This window comes from Bolinopsis microptera, chromosome 13 (assembly GCF_026151205.1).
Source record: "Bolinopsis microptera isolate Bmic1 chromosome 13, MBARI_Bmic_1.0, whole genome shotgun sequence".
Taxonomy (NCBI): Eukaryota; Metazoa; Ctenophora; class Tentaculata; order Lobata; family Bolinopsidae; genus Bolinopsis; species Bolinopsis microptera.
This window is the reverse complement of record NC_087084.1, coordinates 384,002-400,157: the sequence shown is the minus strand read 5'-3', so window position 1 is coordinate 400,157 and position 16,156 is coordinate 384,002. Positions and strand designations below refer to the sequence as shown.

The 16,156-nt window shown below is 37.4% G+C and overlaps 2 protein-coding genes across 2 annotated transcripts in view; both read left to right on the top strand.

The window, feature by feature from the left end:
• The window catches only part of LOC134824867 (transmembrane and coiled-coil domain-containing protein 3-like), a 200,989-nt gene that overhangs the window by 4,300 nt on the left and 180,533 nt on the right, over positions 1-16,156 (top strand). The gene's annotated exons all lie outside the window — the stretch shown is intronic.
• LOC134824869 (uncharacterized protein C1orf21 homolog) lies at positions 7,239-14,359 on the top strand. Its single transcript, XM_063836849.1, has 5 exons — positions 7,239-7,353; positions 7,550-7,590; positions 12,555-12,589; positions 13,022-13,090; positions 13,925-14,359. The coding sequence occupies exons 1-5, from the start codon at positions 7,302-7,304 to the stop codon at positions 14,010-14,012; spliced, it is 285 nt and encodes a 94-aa protein (XP_063692919.1). The 5' UTR covers positions 7,239-7,301; the 3' UTR covers positions 14,013-14,359.

The following is a 16,156-nucleotide window of genomic DNA, read 5'->3' as shown; positions in this document are numbered from 1 at the left end:
AGTTGCTAATATAAACCATAACACTAGCTACTTAGTTGCTAATACAAACCATAACACTAGTTACTTAGTTGCTAATACAAACCATAACACTAGTTACTTAGTTGTTAATATAAACCATAACACTAGCTACTTAGTTGCTAATATAAACCATAACACTAGCTACTTAGTTGCTAATATAAACCATAACACTAGTTACTTAGTTGTTAATATAAACCATAACACTAGTTACTTAGTTGCTAATATAAACCATAACACTAGCTACTTAGTTGCTAATATAAACCATAACACTAGTTACTTAGTTGCTAATATAAACCATAACACTAGTTACTTAGTTGCTAATATAAACCATAACACTAGTTACTTAGTTGCTAATATAAACCATAACACTAGTTACTTAGTTGCTAATATAAACCATAACACTAGTTACTTAGTTGCTAATATAAACCATAACACTAGTTACTTAGTTGCTAATATAAACCATAACACTAGTTACTTAGTTGCTAACATAAACAATAACACTAGCTACTTAGTTGCTAATATAAACCATAACACTAGTTACTTAGTTGCTAATATAAACCATAACACTAGTTACTTAGTTGCTAATATAAACCATAACACTAGTTACTTAGTTGCTAATATAAACCATAACACTAGTTACTTAGTTGCTAATATAAACCATAACACTAGTTACTTAGTTGCTAATATAATCCATAACACTAGTTACTTAGTTGCTAATATAAACCATAACACTAGTTACTTAGTTGCTAATATAAACCATAACACTAGTTACTTAGTTGCTAATATAAACCATAACACTAGTTACTTAGTTGCTAATATAAACCATAACACTAGTTACTTAGTTGCTAATATAAACAATAACACTAGTTACTTAGTTGCTAATATAAACCATAACACTAGTTATTTAGTTGCTAATATAAACCATAACACTAGCTACAACTATTGTCCAGACTGTTAAACAGTATATTAAGTGTGTGACGACAACTGACCATCTTATAGAGTTATAGCAGTGTGTTTAAACTTAGAGTTTATCTGGTGTTACCAAGACAACAGCTTGACATTTTAATATCATAATTTATATTGATTTAATATATTAATATCCAGTCGCAATATTCTTTATCATTAATTCCTTATTTATTCTGTGATAGTATTATGAGTTCATCTTGAATAACATAATGTCATTTGCTTATCTACTGTACTCTAATAGCAGCTGGAATAGTACTCGCTAAGACACTGAAATATTTGCCATGCTTATTATTATATCATAGTCTAAGAAATTATAGTTCCACATTATAATAATATATTAAATAAATTACAGAACTTCTCTAACTAAACTATTTGATATACCTAATTAGTCAGAAATATATTGTACTAAGTAATAAATATACACACACGCTTTATTACGTGTTCAATAATAATAGTATATTTAGTGTGTTGACTAGAAAATATGTAGTGTGTTATTTGATACATATCACTAACATAATATTAACATAATATTAACTATTAATAGCATATTGTTATAAGTAATTATGAGTTGTGACTGTTCGGCGTTCGCTGTTAATCTTTGTTTGCTGCTGCTCCTCTCTCTCTCTCTCTCTCTCTCTCTCTCTCTCTCCTCCTCTCTCTCTCTCTCTCTCTCTCTCTCTCTCTTCTCTCTCTCTCTCTCTCTCTCTCTCTCTCTCTCTCTCTCTCTCTCTCTCTCTCTCTCTCTCTCTCTCTCTCTCTCTCTCTCTCTCTCTCTCTCTCTCTCTCTCTCTCTCTCTCTCTCTCTCTCTCTCTCTCTCTCTCTCTCTCTCTCTCTCTCTCTCTCTCTCTCTCTCTCTCTCTCTCTCTCTCTCTCTCTCTCTCTCTCTCTATCTCTCTCTCTCTCTCTCTCTCTCTCTCTCTCTCTCTCTCTCTCTCTCTCTCTCTCTCTCTCTCTCTCTTTCTATCATTATCTGTCGTAACCTGTTAAGTTGTTTATTCCACGATATTATACACAAACGCTGCAATGTAATGTAGTATCATACACTGTAATGTACGTAGTTGAATATTACACATATTCTCACACACATTACGCCTGGTTTTTAGTGCGACGTTTTATCAGCAGTTTATACATTAGCGGACCAGGCACTACTATATAGCATATAGGAGTATACTGAATATTATAGGAGTGTTGTGATATTTGACAGCATTAAAACGAGTGTATAGATTATTATTATATAATATGTACATACAGATATATGTGGGGTAATTTAAATTACATTTGTGTATTATTTGATAAGTTAGGACGTTTCTCGTGAGGTAGTGTTGGCGTGTATAACCCTTACAGTTTATATTGAAATACCTCCTTCTATCTTTGACAAATAACTTCTAATAATAGAATATCTCTATATGTATATTGTACGCAAGAATCTGCATTGTTCATATGAATGACGTTATTGCATTTAAAAACCATTATAATGTATTACATAATATTACAGTAAAACCCCGATTTACCGCGGCCATCTCCTTTCCCCCAAATAGTGAAATATAGCTTAACATTTATAATAGTATATTAATGTAAAAACAAAACCCCGTTGACGACAAAGTTCTAAGTATTCCCTAATCGATACTCGTACCGCATCAAAAAACATTTATCACTGCCAAAATTATGATTATTCATAGCGTGAGAAACAAGAGTAAATGTAGCCAATCATGACGTTTCATAAAGCATGAAAACGAGCATTGATGATCATTAATCTGTGCTCGCTCGCGCAAATGCAATATTTTTAGGTTGCTAAGCGACGACACAGTAAAACTTACCTTAAATTGCACTTTTATCCTAACGACTATTCTCCCACAAATCAGAATTCTTAGAATTAAATGCTATATCCTTTGCATTTCCTTTTTCTGCAACGTTGATAAAATCACGAATTTTCAACTTTATGGCAATTTTTTTTGTGTTTTTGTACTGGGGAGATTTCGTCAAGTTTAAAATATAATATAGAAATATAATAACACACGTGACTATGATAATATGATCTATATTTAGAACACTAATTGTCCTGTTTATTACGCCGTCATGATGGGAAGTGTATTTAGCGCTAGTTTACTGTTCACCGTCAATTTAACAGTATTTGCATTGTCTCTAAGCGGTTATTGCATTATATATTGTATATTGTTATGTATAAGTCACCCTGTAAACAACAGGTAGGTTCCAGAAGACATATCCAGACAATATTATTATTTATCGTGGGCTCGTCGTTATAGGGCCCTACAGTGGTATTAACACCCAGTATAATGTGAGACAGGTTCCCTAGCAACATTTACATATCATTCCCTAGCAACATTTACCTATCATTCCCTAGCAACAGTTACCTCTAATTCCCTAACAATAGTTGCCTCCCATTCCCTAACTACAGTTACCTCTAATTCCCTAACAACAGTTACCTTACATTCCCTAACAACAGTTACCTCCCATTCCCTAACAACAGTTACCTTACATTCCCTAACAACAGTTGCCTCCCATTCCCTAACAACAGTTACCTCTAATTCCCTAACAACAGTTACCTCTAATTCCCTAACAACAGTTACCTTACATTCCCTAACAACAGTTACCTTACATTCCCTAACAACAGTTACCTTACATTCCCTAACAACAGTTACCTCCCATTCCCTAACAATAGTTACCTCCCATTCCCTAACAACAGTTACCTCTAATTCCCTAACAACAGTTACCTCCCATTCCCTAACAACAGTTACCTCTAATTCCATAACAACAGTTACCTTACATTCCCTAACAACAGTTACCTTACATTCCCTAACAACAGTTACCTCCCATTCCCTAACAATAGTTACCTCCCATTCCCTAACAACAGTTACCTCTAATTCCCTAACAACAGTTACCTCCCATTCCCTAACAACAGTTACCTTACATTCCCTAACAACAGTTACCTCCCATTCCCTAACAATAGTTACCTCCCATTCCCTAACAACAGTTACCTCTAATTCCCTAACAACAGTTACCTCCCATTCCCTAACAACAGTTACCTTACATTCCCTAACAACAGTTATGAGTTACGTCTCATTCCCTAGCAACAATAACATGCCACAACCCATTGCCCCATTGGATCCCGTATTCTCGAAGATTGACTTTTTTAACGTCTATAATTAAAATTAAGCCCAAGGTGCTTTTTATTGACGTCACTCACCCGGCTTAGAGCGGTAAGGTGTGGTTTTGTGCTATATTTTAGTGTTTTATATTTTAGTATTCTATATGGTAGTTTTATATAGTTTATTTTGTATATAGTAGTATTACATGTAGTTTATATTTTGTAAATTAGATGTTTCCAGTTCAGCAAGCTCGTGCAGGCGTGTTCTAAGTTTCGCAACTTTTTAATTGCACAATTCACGTTCCCTGAGCCCGGTATTTTAGTTATTAAATTTAGTTCTAGTTCATTCATAGCACGTTCTCTAAACGTTCTCTAAACGTTCTCTTTATGATAGTTTGATTTATTAACTGTCAGCAGACTAGCTTGTAATTTGTAAACTAACTATCACTCTTAATTTAACACTTGCCTCAACACTTGATCTGCTCCTTACATTACTACGATAATATATACAATGTATCGTGAACACCCTGCTGTATATATTCATATTATATATACAACCACATTTCAACTGTTCCATCGGATACTGAGCTTTAAAGACCTTTTACAAGAAGTATTAGACCCCAGTATTAGACCTTTTACAAGAAGTATTAGACCCCAGTATTAGACCATTTACAAGAAGTATAAAACCCCAGTATTAGACCATTTACAAGAAGTATTAGACCCCAGTATTAGACCTTTTACAAGAAGTATTAGACCCCAGTATTAGACCTTTTACAAGAAGTATTAGACCCCAGTATTAGACCTTTTACAAGAAGTATAAAACCCCAGTATTAGACCATTTACAAGAAGTATTAGACCCCAGTATTAGACCAGGGTCATTATAATTATAATTATTATATAATATAATAGTTATATTTTGTCTTCCATTTACCATATATACATTAAAACCCCGATTTACCGCGGCTTTTCCCTTTCTCCCAAACTCCGCTGTAAATCAGGGGATGCACTGTCACCATTTACACGATTACCTGGCTGTTTAAATGTTTAATATTTCCAGATGTGTTTTACTACTGGCTAATTCTGGCCAACTTTGTACAGTCACTCCACCATTGGCGCGCACCCCCCCCCCCCCCCCCCCCCCCCCCCCCCCCCGCAAATTCCCTCCAGCAAGCTGTCGGGAATTATCATGCGTAGCCCTCCAAAGCGAAGGTATTATTGTATTATATTGAATAATATACAGTATTTAAATTTAAATATTGAATAATATACAGTATTTAAATTTATATTGAATAATATACAGTATTTAAATGTGTATTGAATAATATTCAGTATTTAAATGTATATTGAATAATATGCAGTATTTAGATGTATATTGAATATAATAATATACAGTATTCAAATGTATATTGAATAATATACAGTATTTAAATGTATATTGAATAATATACAGTATTTAAATTTATATTGAATTATATAAACATTCCGTCTAATGAACATGTTCATTGTTTGAATACTGTGCTATTACAATGCCAATTAGAACAATATAATGGATCACATTATTCTCATATTTCATAAGTACAGGCTACTGCTGTCGCATATTTGCAACCAGCACACAGTGTGCAGCGGTAACTGTAATATCGCTATATTACTATTATTCATTGTAAGTTGTAGCTTGATTATCTCAATTGAATACAGGGGGGGGGGGGGGGTGGGGGGGGGGGGGGGGGGGGGGGGGGGGGCAAAAGTCAGTACCCATAGGTTTGGTCTTATACCACCTCCGTGAACTTTCATATTTGAGACCTGTAACTTTGCATATAATGGTGTACTGTCACAGTACTCATTCGAGGACTCCGTCACCAAAATTTGAAAATTCGATTTTTGGAGGCCACACCCAATCAACATTGAATTGCTTATACTCGTGTTTGTGAACATGTTAAAAACTCTGTTGTAACATATTGCTATATGTCATTAAATCCAGAATATGATTTAATATATAATTTAAAATAACTAAGTTATCAAGCAATTTGCTTATCTCGTTAGAAAAAATCGATTGGGTAATGATCGATTGGGCTAATCATGTGATAGCGTGCTACGACACCGTAATTGGGCTATCTGCTGCAGATCTGCATTATGGGAATCGTGCAGATAGTATCTGCACGATTCCCATAATGCAGATCTAGTCGGGGGGAGATCATACACTTAGTACCGGACATCACGTTGGTGGGTGGGTCATTTTTTCTTCTAAAAACACAGTTAGTACATGGTACTAACTGGTGGGTCTACTGCCCATTTTCCAGAAAAACAGTTAGTACATGGTACTAAAGGGAGTGTCTAACCCCAAAAAACCCATTTTACCTCAAATTTCAATCTTGGGAATGGGTTTTGAGGTTTTTTAAAGTTTTTTTTTTGGGTTTTTTTTTGGGTTTTTTTTATTTTTAAAATTTTGAAAAGTCTTCCTTTAAAGTTTAAATGAGCTCTTAAAAAAAAAGCAATTTCTGGGTGGGTATCTTATTCTATATACCAAAAAACAGTTAGTACAACGATTTTTCGACAGTTGGTACCGCAAAAGGCGGCAAAAGGGGTGGGTGTCTTACGTATTATCCAAAAAACAGTTAGTACCGCAAAGGGGGTGGGTGGGTCTAGTGAAAAATATCCAAAACTACACTTAGTCGACGTGATGTCCTGCACTTGGTACCTGATCCCCCCCCCCCCCCCCCCCCCCCCCCCGATCTAGTTTCAACCTCGTTATATGCTTCATATCTCGGTCATCTGAGAAGCTAGAACTCTCATTTTTGTCAGGGCAAATGTAATTTAAATAGCCAAACATAATTCGATACAATTTGGCTAGATCCAATCATTTGATCTATTAAATAAATACAAAAATCAACCTTCATTAATCATTAGTTCATTCGAAAAAATTTAACACGCATATTCTTTGATTTGATGTATTCCTCGAATGAGTGGTGATGGTAAGTCATACAAGAAAGAATTATCTCAATCGGGCACTCAGTGACTGAGCTACAAAGGCCCCCCCCCCCCCCCCCCCCCCCAGGTATTATTCAACATGAGTAGCTTGAAATCATTAGTTTAAAAAAACTTAATATAATATAATAAAAGCCAGAACTAACCCCTGACACGGTCAGATAGCAATGACAAAGTAGCATTGGAATTGAGAGAATGTTAGCTAGTTGCTATGGTGATTAGAGAGGTATGGGCTGCGGTATTTCCCTCGGCAAGAAGACGGTGCATCCAGACGACCAAGGTTATTAGTTAATTAGTTAATCAGTTGAGTAGTTAATAAGTTAATTGGCTATTTAGTTAATCAGTTATCCAATTACTTGTATAGTTAATTTGTTAATTATTTAATTAGTTGATTTGTTAATTTGTTAATTAATTGAGTAGTAAATCAATAAATATCGTATATCACTTATTATATAATATATACTATTTTCCTTCAGGAAAATCTCCCGAATCTAACGGTGACGCGGTGCATGGCAAGGTTTGTTTTTATTACATTTTATTTATTTAAGTAATTATGTTTTATATTGTAATTATATTGTAATATGTATTATATTGTAATCGCCTCCGGGATACTGCTAATCGTTATTATCTAACTCGTAAATAATGCACATATAAGTACATTACACTCGTAAAGAATACCTACATTCTTTGTCATTAAGGGGGCAGCGGGTCTTCATGGACATTTTCTTGAAATCAACTTTTTGTTTGTTTCTAATATGATGAGGAGACTGCAAAACTTGATGGGGCTGTTTAGAAAAGAAACAGTTTTAGTAATTCAGCCAGGGGTGTAGGATAGGCTTTTAAAATAAATGTTTTAGACACATAGTTGATCAATAAGTTGAATATAAATATACACATTCCGCATCTTTTAAGCTATGATTCGATTGTCTAGGTGCTATAGGTATAAAGTTATGGCATTTATGGGTCAACGCGACGTCGCGGTAGGCCGTAACCATGGAAACGCCCGGGGCCAGGGGTGTAGGAATGATTTTCTTCATGGGGGGGCCAAATTCTAAATTTTTTTTGGCGCTTCGCGCCAAAGCCTGAATTTCGAGGGTAAGGAAAAAAAACCCGAAAAATATATTTTTGGCTCATAATGATCAGGGTAGCATGAAACATGAACAAAAGTAGTTTCCAAGAACACTTTTTAAAATTTTGACTTAGAAAATTTTCGGTCCGAGTCATTCTCGATACGTACCTCTGAAAGCAGAGCTCCCGCTTCCGAGCTCGTATTGCGAAGGGGAGGCCTGCCTTCCAAGATCGCATTACAAAGGGGAAACTTCGAGTCCAAAATCGTATATCGAACTTCGAAAACCGAAAAAATTATTTCTGGCTCATAATGATCAGGGTAGCATGAAACATGAACAAAAGTAGTTTTCAAGAAAACTTTTTTTTAATTTTGACTTAGAAAAGTTTCGGTCCGAGTCATTCACGATACGTACCTCTGAAAGCAGAGCTCCTGCTTCCGAGCTCGTATTACGAAGGGGAGGTCTGCCTTCCGAGATCGCATCACAAAGGGGAACCCTCGAGTCCAAAATCGTATATCGAAGGGTAGGTGCGGACTTCGAAAACCGAAAAAAATATTTTCGGCTCAGAATGATCAGGGTAGCATGAAACATGAACAAATTTAGTAGTTTCCAGAAAAACTTTGAAAAATTTTGACTCAGAAAATTTTCGGTCCGAGTCATTCTCGATACGTACCTCTGAAAGCAGAGCTCCCGCTTCCGAGCTCGTATTGCGAAGGGGAGGCCTGCCTTCCAAGATCGCATTACAAAGGGGAAACTTCGAGTCCAAAAATCGTATATCGAACTTCGAAAACCGAAAAAAATATTTTTGGCTCATAATGATCAGGGTAGCATGAAACATGAACAAAAGTAGTTTTCAAGAAAACTTTGAAAAATTTTGACTCAGAAAATTTTCGGTCCGAGTCATTCTCGATACGTACCTCTGAAAGCAGAGCTCCCGCTTCCGAGCTCGTATTGCGAAGGGGAGGCCTGCCTTCCGAGATCGCATTACAAAGGGGAACCCTCGAGTCCAAAATCGTATATCGAACTTCGAAAACCGAAAAAAATATTTTTGGCTCATAATGATCAGGGTAGCATGAAACATGAACAAAAGTACTTTTCAAGAAAACTTTGAAAATTTTTGACTTAGAAAATTTTTGACTTAAAAATTTACGGGGGAAAAAATTTTTAGAAGCCTAAATTAAAAAGTTGGCCCTTTTTGGCCCCTTGCCCAGATTTCATGGGGGGGGCGATGGCCCCCCCTGCCCCCCCTCTTCCAACACCCCTGCCCGGGGCAACCGTAAGATTTTGGAGTAGGACTCCAAAAAAATTTTTGTGAACTTTTGGTCACCCAATACAACTATCTGGAAAACAACATTGATTTTGGACAAACTTTTGTATATTGGTACAGCCTAGTGTAGGAAGTCCATAGCTAGAGAACTCAAGTTGGTTATCAGCCAGTTGGTTGGTAGCCAGTTGGTTGGTAGCCAGTTGGTTGGTAGCCAGTTGGTTGGTAGCCAGTTGGTTGGTAGCCAGTTGGTTGGTAGCCAGTTGGTTGGTAGCCAGTTGGTTGGTAGCCAGTTGGTTGGTAGCCAGTTGGCAGGTAGCCAGTTGGCAGGTAGCCAGTTGGTTGGTAGCCAGTTGGTTGGTAGCCAGTTGGTTGGTAGCCAGTTGGTCGGTAGCCAGTTGGTTGGTAGCCAGCTGGCAGGTAGCCAGCTGGCAGGTAGCCAGTTGGTCGGTAGCCAGTTGGCAGGTAGCCAGCTGGCAGGTAGCCAGTTGGCTGGTAGCCAGTTGGTTGGTAGCCAGTTGGTTGGTAGCCAGTTGGTTGGTAGCCAGTTGGTTGGTAGCCAGTTGGTTGGTAGCCAGTTGGTTGGTAGCCAGTTGGTTGGTAGCCAGTTGGTTGGTAGCCAGTTGGTTGGTAGCCAGTTGGTTGGTAGCCAGTTGGTTGGTAGCCAGTTGGCAGGTAGCCAGTTGGCAGGTAGCCAGTTGGTTGGTAGCCAGTTGGTTGGTAGCCAGTTGGTTGGTAGCCAGTTGGTCGGTAGCCAGTTGGTTGGTAGCCAGCTGGCAGGTAGCCAGCTGGCAGGTAGCCAGTTGGTCGGTAGCCAGTTGGTTGGTAGCCAGTTGGTTGGTAGCCAGTTGGTCGGTAGCCAGTTGGTTGGTAGCCAGCTGGCAGGTAGCCAGCTGGCAGGTAGCCAGTTGGTCGGTAGCCAGTTGGTTGGTAGCCAGTTGGTCGGTAGCCAGTTGGCAGGTAGCCAGTTGGCAGGTAGCCAGTTGGTCGGTAGCCAGTTGGTTGGTAGCCAGTTGGTTGGTAGCCAGCTGGTTGGTAGCCAGTTGGTCGGTAGCCAGTTGGCAGGTAGCCAGTTGGTCGGTAGCCAGTTGGTTGGTAGCCAGTTGGTTGGTAGCCAGCTGGTTGGTAGCCAGTTGGTTGGTAGCCAGTTGGCAGGTAGCCAGTTGGTTGGTAGCCAGTTGGTTGGTAGCCAGTTGGTTGGTAGCCAGTTGGTTGGTAGCCAGTTGGTTGGTAGCCAGTTGGTTGGTAGCCAGTTGGTTGGTAGCCAGTTGGTTGGTAGCCAGTTGGTTGGTAGCCAGTTGGGCGTTGGTGCTGATGAGTTGCTTATTTTAATTAATTTAAAATGTTATTTGTTACAAAGTTTTCTTAAATATGTGGCAGCGTTACTTTTTATCGCATATTAGTCTCTGTATCTTTAAAGCTTAAACCTTTCTTTATCAAATTGTAAAGTTTCCAAGTTCTTGTGTTTTACTATACTAGTACTAGTACTATACTGTACTAGTCTTCATAAAATATCTGAAACTGGCTAAAACTATTCCTATATTGATAAACGTGGCGCGCGAACACATTTTGTATTGAAAAGATCGAACCCTTAGGCGCTCACTGTATCAGCAAAATGGCATGATAATTGGATAATTAAACCTTACAGTTTACACGAGGTTTCTAGTTCATCCAATTAGCCCAAATTGATTTTAATATAAGGCAAGACAGCTGAATTAATACGGTTGTTCAAATTAAATCAAATGTCCTGATATTTCCCGAAAAACTAGCTTCAAAATTTAAATAGCTACTGTAAAAATGTTCATGTAACTGAAACGATTCGTGGGATTTGAAATGTTCACGTTTATTCACAACATTTTGACAATTGATATCTGGATATTATCCGGTTGGAAGAGACAAGGACAAGTGAAACAAGGAAGTTAGGAGTAAGGGCAAATTTTCGGCGTCAACGCCATCTTCAGGCTAAAATTGTTATAAATGTTAGTATATAATAAATGCTTCTATACTAGTTAAAATGCTAAATTAAAATTACACACACTGAATACAGGTTACATCAAATGGTATTGTACATTACATTGAAAATATATTCAGAGTTTCACGATAACATAGAACCAGATATTTCCTTCGATATTTTAGAAATTAACTTATATAGCACCATTAAACGTAAAGTGACAGAAGCTTACTACATTAATTTATTTAAACCTAGTATCAATAACAAAGAAGAGTGCGAGAAGCTTAAGGGATTTCTTTTACAACATATTCAAAGACAAATTTAAACAAATAGCACACGACCCTGCTGTTCAGTAGATATTATGTACTTGGACAGAGTGTAAAACGTGTGTACATCACTATTTTCAATGTAATGTACAATACCATTTGATGTAACCTGTATTCAGTGTGTGTAATTTTAATTTAGCATTTTAACTAGTATAGAAGCATTTATTATATACTAACATTTATAACAATTTTAGCCTGAAGATGGCGTTGACGCCGAAAATTTGCCCTTACTCCTAACTTCCTTGTTTCACTTGTCCTTGTCTCTTCCAACCGGATAATATCCAGATATCAGTATTTCAATCATGAGACTAATAAACAGCGAACTACTCCGTTATTTGATATTTTGACAATTCTATAGTTGGTATTCTACTCTGGCTGCATTTACAGTATTTTTAACCTTGGTACATCAAACACTTATATAATTTAGCCAGACTGGGAGAGTCACTTGTAAATATATATGAGTATCTAGTCAGTACACAATACACTGTATACTAGCTACTACACAATGCGCTTTGTTCATTTTACACTGTATACAATCACTATACAGTCACTGTTTACAATGCAATATTTACAATACGCTATTGGGTGTACTGTACACTACTGTGTGTAATCGAACATTAAGTCGGCTAATCCTCAAAGGACACTCCAGTGTACTAAGGGGGGGGGGGGGGGGGGGGGGGTAAAGTAAATGTATTTTAAATAGAGAATACCCAGAACACACGATATCATATCATAATGTTGTTTTTATAGTAGGTGTTGCTATGGCAACAGATGTTATCTGAAGATGTTATGTCAACGTTTCAATAGGTTGCACCACTATGGCAACAAGATAATTTAATTTTCGCCTAGAACTTAAATACCGATACATTTCAGGACAAAGGTTCTAAAGATGCATCACAACCAAGAAAGTAAGTGATTTTAAAACTTGATTTTGATGCAATGATAAACTTACTTTTGCAACAAAATACTTGCCATTTCATTGTAAGGTACTAAAGTAAATAATCTGTACACTCACAATAAAGATATAGACCTAGTTTCGAGAAGAATTAAGTATTTTATTTTATGTTACCATCTTGGTAGTTGGTGAACTCTGGGTAGTGCTGTTAAAGCTGTTAAAGGCTGTTTCTAAGTAAAACTCAGAAAAAATCCTATTAAGGGGGCAGGTTCTGTATCAAGCCGGGTAATCCTATTAAGGGGGCAGGTTCTGTATCAAGCCGGGTAAAGGCAAGTTAAACAGGGGGCAGGTTCTGTATCAAGCCTATTAAGGGGGCTGGGGGTACAGTGTACACTACTAGTTACTAGTAACCGCAGTAACCTAAACTAAAGTAATTTGCCCACAGAGGCAGGAGGGACAGCGGTCTTGTGAAAACTAACGCCGGGCCACCTAACAACGGCAGCCGTGTCGTCGTGTAAGTTATAATTAAAGTTATTAGTCAATTCATTTAATTATAATTAAGTTTTAAACAAATAATAGTGATTATACTAAAGAATATTGGTATATTTACTCCTGTTGTAAAGTTGTAAGTTTAAAATGATCAATAAACAGAAGGAATCAGCCCAATTTAAAATAATTTATTAATTTGCTAATAATTTTTTCCCGATCCATGACTCGTGCCGAAGGCACAAAAGAGTCAAGGACAAGGGTTAGCGATCGAGGTTTTTTTTGTATATGGTAGCTTGCGACCGTGCGAGCGTGCGTGCGTACGTGCCCTCGCCCCCAGTCTAGTTATCGCCCACGTGTCTGCCTGCGCAAAGTTATTTTGCGCGATCATCTGAATTAAACAATTGTTGGCGCGCGGTGCTGAAATGTTCAAGTACATTGTTAATTTCACCATGTACGCATCCCGCTAGGGACAAATTGATAGCATTGTATTATTATTTTGAGTTAGTATTACTATTTTGCACGAATCCGTGTCAGGTTGCATAAACAATAAACATATGGTTACATAGAAATATACACGATTTTCAAATTCAATATAGAATTATATCAACTGGGCGGCGCTCGGCCTGTCACTCCGCCATATCTGCATGCTTATAAACCGCAAAGACTGGGGTCCCCAGGTGCAGTATGGAATATGATAAAATACTTCATCCCGGATCGGGAAATTGAGCGGCCATCCACAAAAGAAAAGCGGCCGCATTTCTTGTTAGATTGTAAAAACCGAATTGTTATTTGCACAATTCGATCTACTTATGTAATGAACTTCCTCCTCATTAGCAATATAATTTTTTTAAATCTTCAGGGAAAGGACGCAGTCGCAAGTCGAGTTCTTCAAAATGTTGGACGCTAAAATTGAAGAAGGAGCTGACTATGTCTCCGAAGATGATTGAAGAAACTTGTCAAGTTCTCGAGAAACTGAATATTTGATGAAGGAGCACAGAACAGCAGCTGACGGATTAAACTTTGTTGTGGAGTGGGAAATTCTGCGCGGTGATCGATTGAGTAATTACAGAGATGAAAACTTAATGAAACTTGTTATTGTGTTTCGCAGCATCAAAATCTTTCATATTTATTCTGAATTGTGGCGAGCGTAGGATTTTCAGTTTCATAAATAATTAATCGATTAATTAGTTTGATAGTTAGTTAATTAATTATGTGACTCTTCACATGACAATCTCCTTTAAAAGCCGGTTTTGCGTAGATTAATGTTTATGTTTAACAGCTTAAATTTGTACAACTCAATTTTTCACTTAGTACGGTGTTATTAGTGGAGAGACATGACTGGGTAGGGATTTAATTAAGGGGACAACCTTTTTTGCCGAGATTTGACTTCATATTATAAAAATATAGATAAAAACAATAAGATTTGATACATTGAAAAAGTTTTTTTGGCAGATTTTTTTACTGAAATTTGTTTACCGGAAAGTGCTGCACGGCAAGTGCCCAAATGATGTCAACATCCAGTTCTCCGCACCACTCCGACATGGCCAAAAGTCAGTTATTCCCACTCTGAATAAATCTAGCAGTCAGCGTAACCATAATGAACGGCCAGGTAGCGTAGTTGGTTAATCATCGGGTTTGTAATCGTGAGATTGCGAGTTCGAAACCGACTGCCTGCCTAGTCGTGGGGTGAGTGTCGTCGACATTCAGCTAAGGATCCTGAGTGGTCTATGCAGCCCCCCGGTCTACTCGGGGGGCTGAATATTCGAGAAATCGTGTGTGAGGGTTAAATGAGAAGCTGTCCATTGCAGCGAAGTCTCGGGCGAAGAAAGTATGGTACACACTACCTTAACCGTCACTGGCCTAATTAAATCCTTCGGCTTCCTGTAATTGGCTAGTTACACTTGTGTAACAATGTGGCTGTTGGAATACTCCGAAGTAAAATAAGTGTGAGATAAAAAAAATACGCTCTACGACAATTCGTTTGCAGTAATTGGACCTCGATTGTGGAACTTAATCCCACCAAACATGCATACTAATACTATCGAAGATCCCCTGCACTTTAACAGAATGCTTGCAACGTTTGTGAAATCATTCCCGGACGAGCCTCTAGTGGCAGGATACAGCTGTCGAAATGGAAACTCGTTACTGGACTCGAGTGGAATATAGGCAGCGATCTCGCTGGTCAGCAACTCTGATGACCCGATAGAGGATTCTATGAAGCACACCAAAGTAACCAAAAAGTAGAACATTACTTACAATACGTACAAGAAGTCCTTGAAAGGATTATATAAATGAACAATAAATGACGAAGTTACAAATACAAACCGAACAAGGTCGAGAGAAGCAAAATTGAAATTTTTGCCTACTTTTTGTACATTTTACCTACTTTTTGTACATTTTACCTACTTTTTGTACATTTTACCTACTTTTTGTACATTTTACCTACTTTTTGTACATTTTACCTACTTTTTGTACATTTTACCAATCACCCAGCTCATTAGATACTCTAGTAGCCTCCCTGCTACTAGAGTAAGATATCACTTCAAAAATATCTTACTCTCTTGTGAGTGTAGCTGATGATCTGCATATTCAGGATTTCTCTCAATTTTGAGTTTTAAGGCATGAATTCTGGCCTCTTAGGTCTTGGTAAAATTCATGTAAAAAAGGGCCAAAAATTAAATGGCAGATTTAAGGCTTATAATGCCTACATCTTAATCTCAAAAGGTATCAGTTTATTTAAAATAATAATCAGCTTGATAAGACGAAACTTTCAGTATTATAAATTTGGAACTAAAAGTTTCGTTTCATTGTTTTTATTTATATTTTCATGATATGAAGTCAAATCCCGGAAAAAAAGGTTTTGGTATACATGTCCCCTTAAAAGGGAGGGGGGAGGAACTAAAACTAAACCTAGCGGACCACTTTTGATGAATTATAATGAAAAGAAAAGAAACATGAGTCAAGGTTTATAGAAAGGGCCAGTGAATTCTCTGAGTGAAGGACAAGGTCAGAGTCATTCTCTGAGTGAAGGACAAGGTCAGAGTCATTCTCTGAGTGAAGGACAAGGTCAGAGTCATTCTCTGAGTGAAGG

Bases quoted from the DNA above. Each gene is read 5' to 3' on its own strand.
- LOC134824869 (XM_063836849.1), top strand. From the start codon at position 7,302: ATGGGCTGCGGTATTTCCCTCGGCAAGAAGACGGTGCATCCAGACGAC. The intron at 7,354-7,549 runs GTTATTAGTTAA...ATTTTCCTTCAG, and splicing joins GGTGCATCCAGACGACCAAG to GAAAATCTCCCGAATCTAAC. The intron at 12,590-13,021 runs GTAAGTGATTTT...ATTTGCCCACAG, and splicing joins GATGCATCACAACCAAGAAA to AGGCAGGAGGGACAGCGGTC.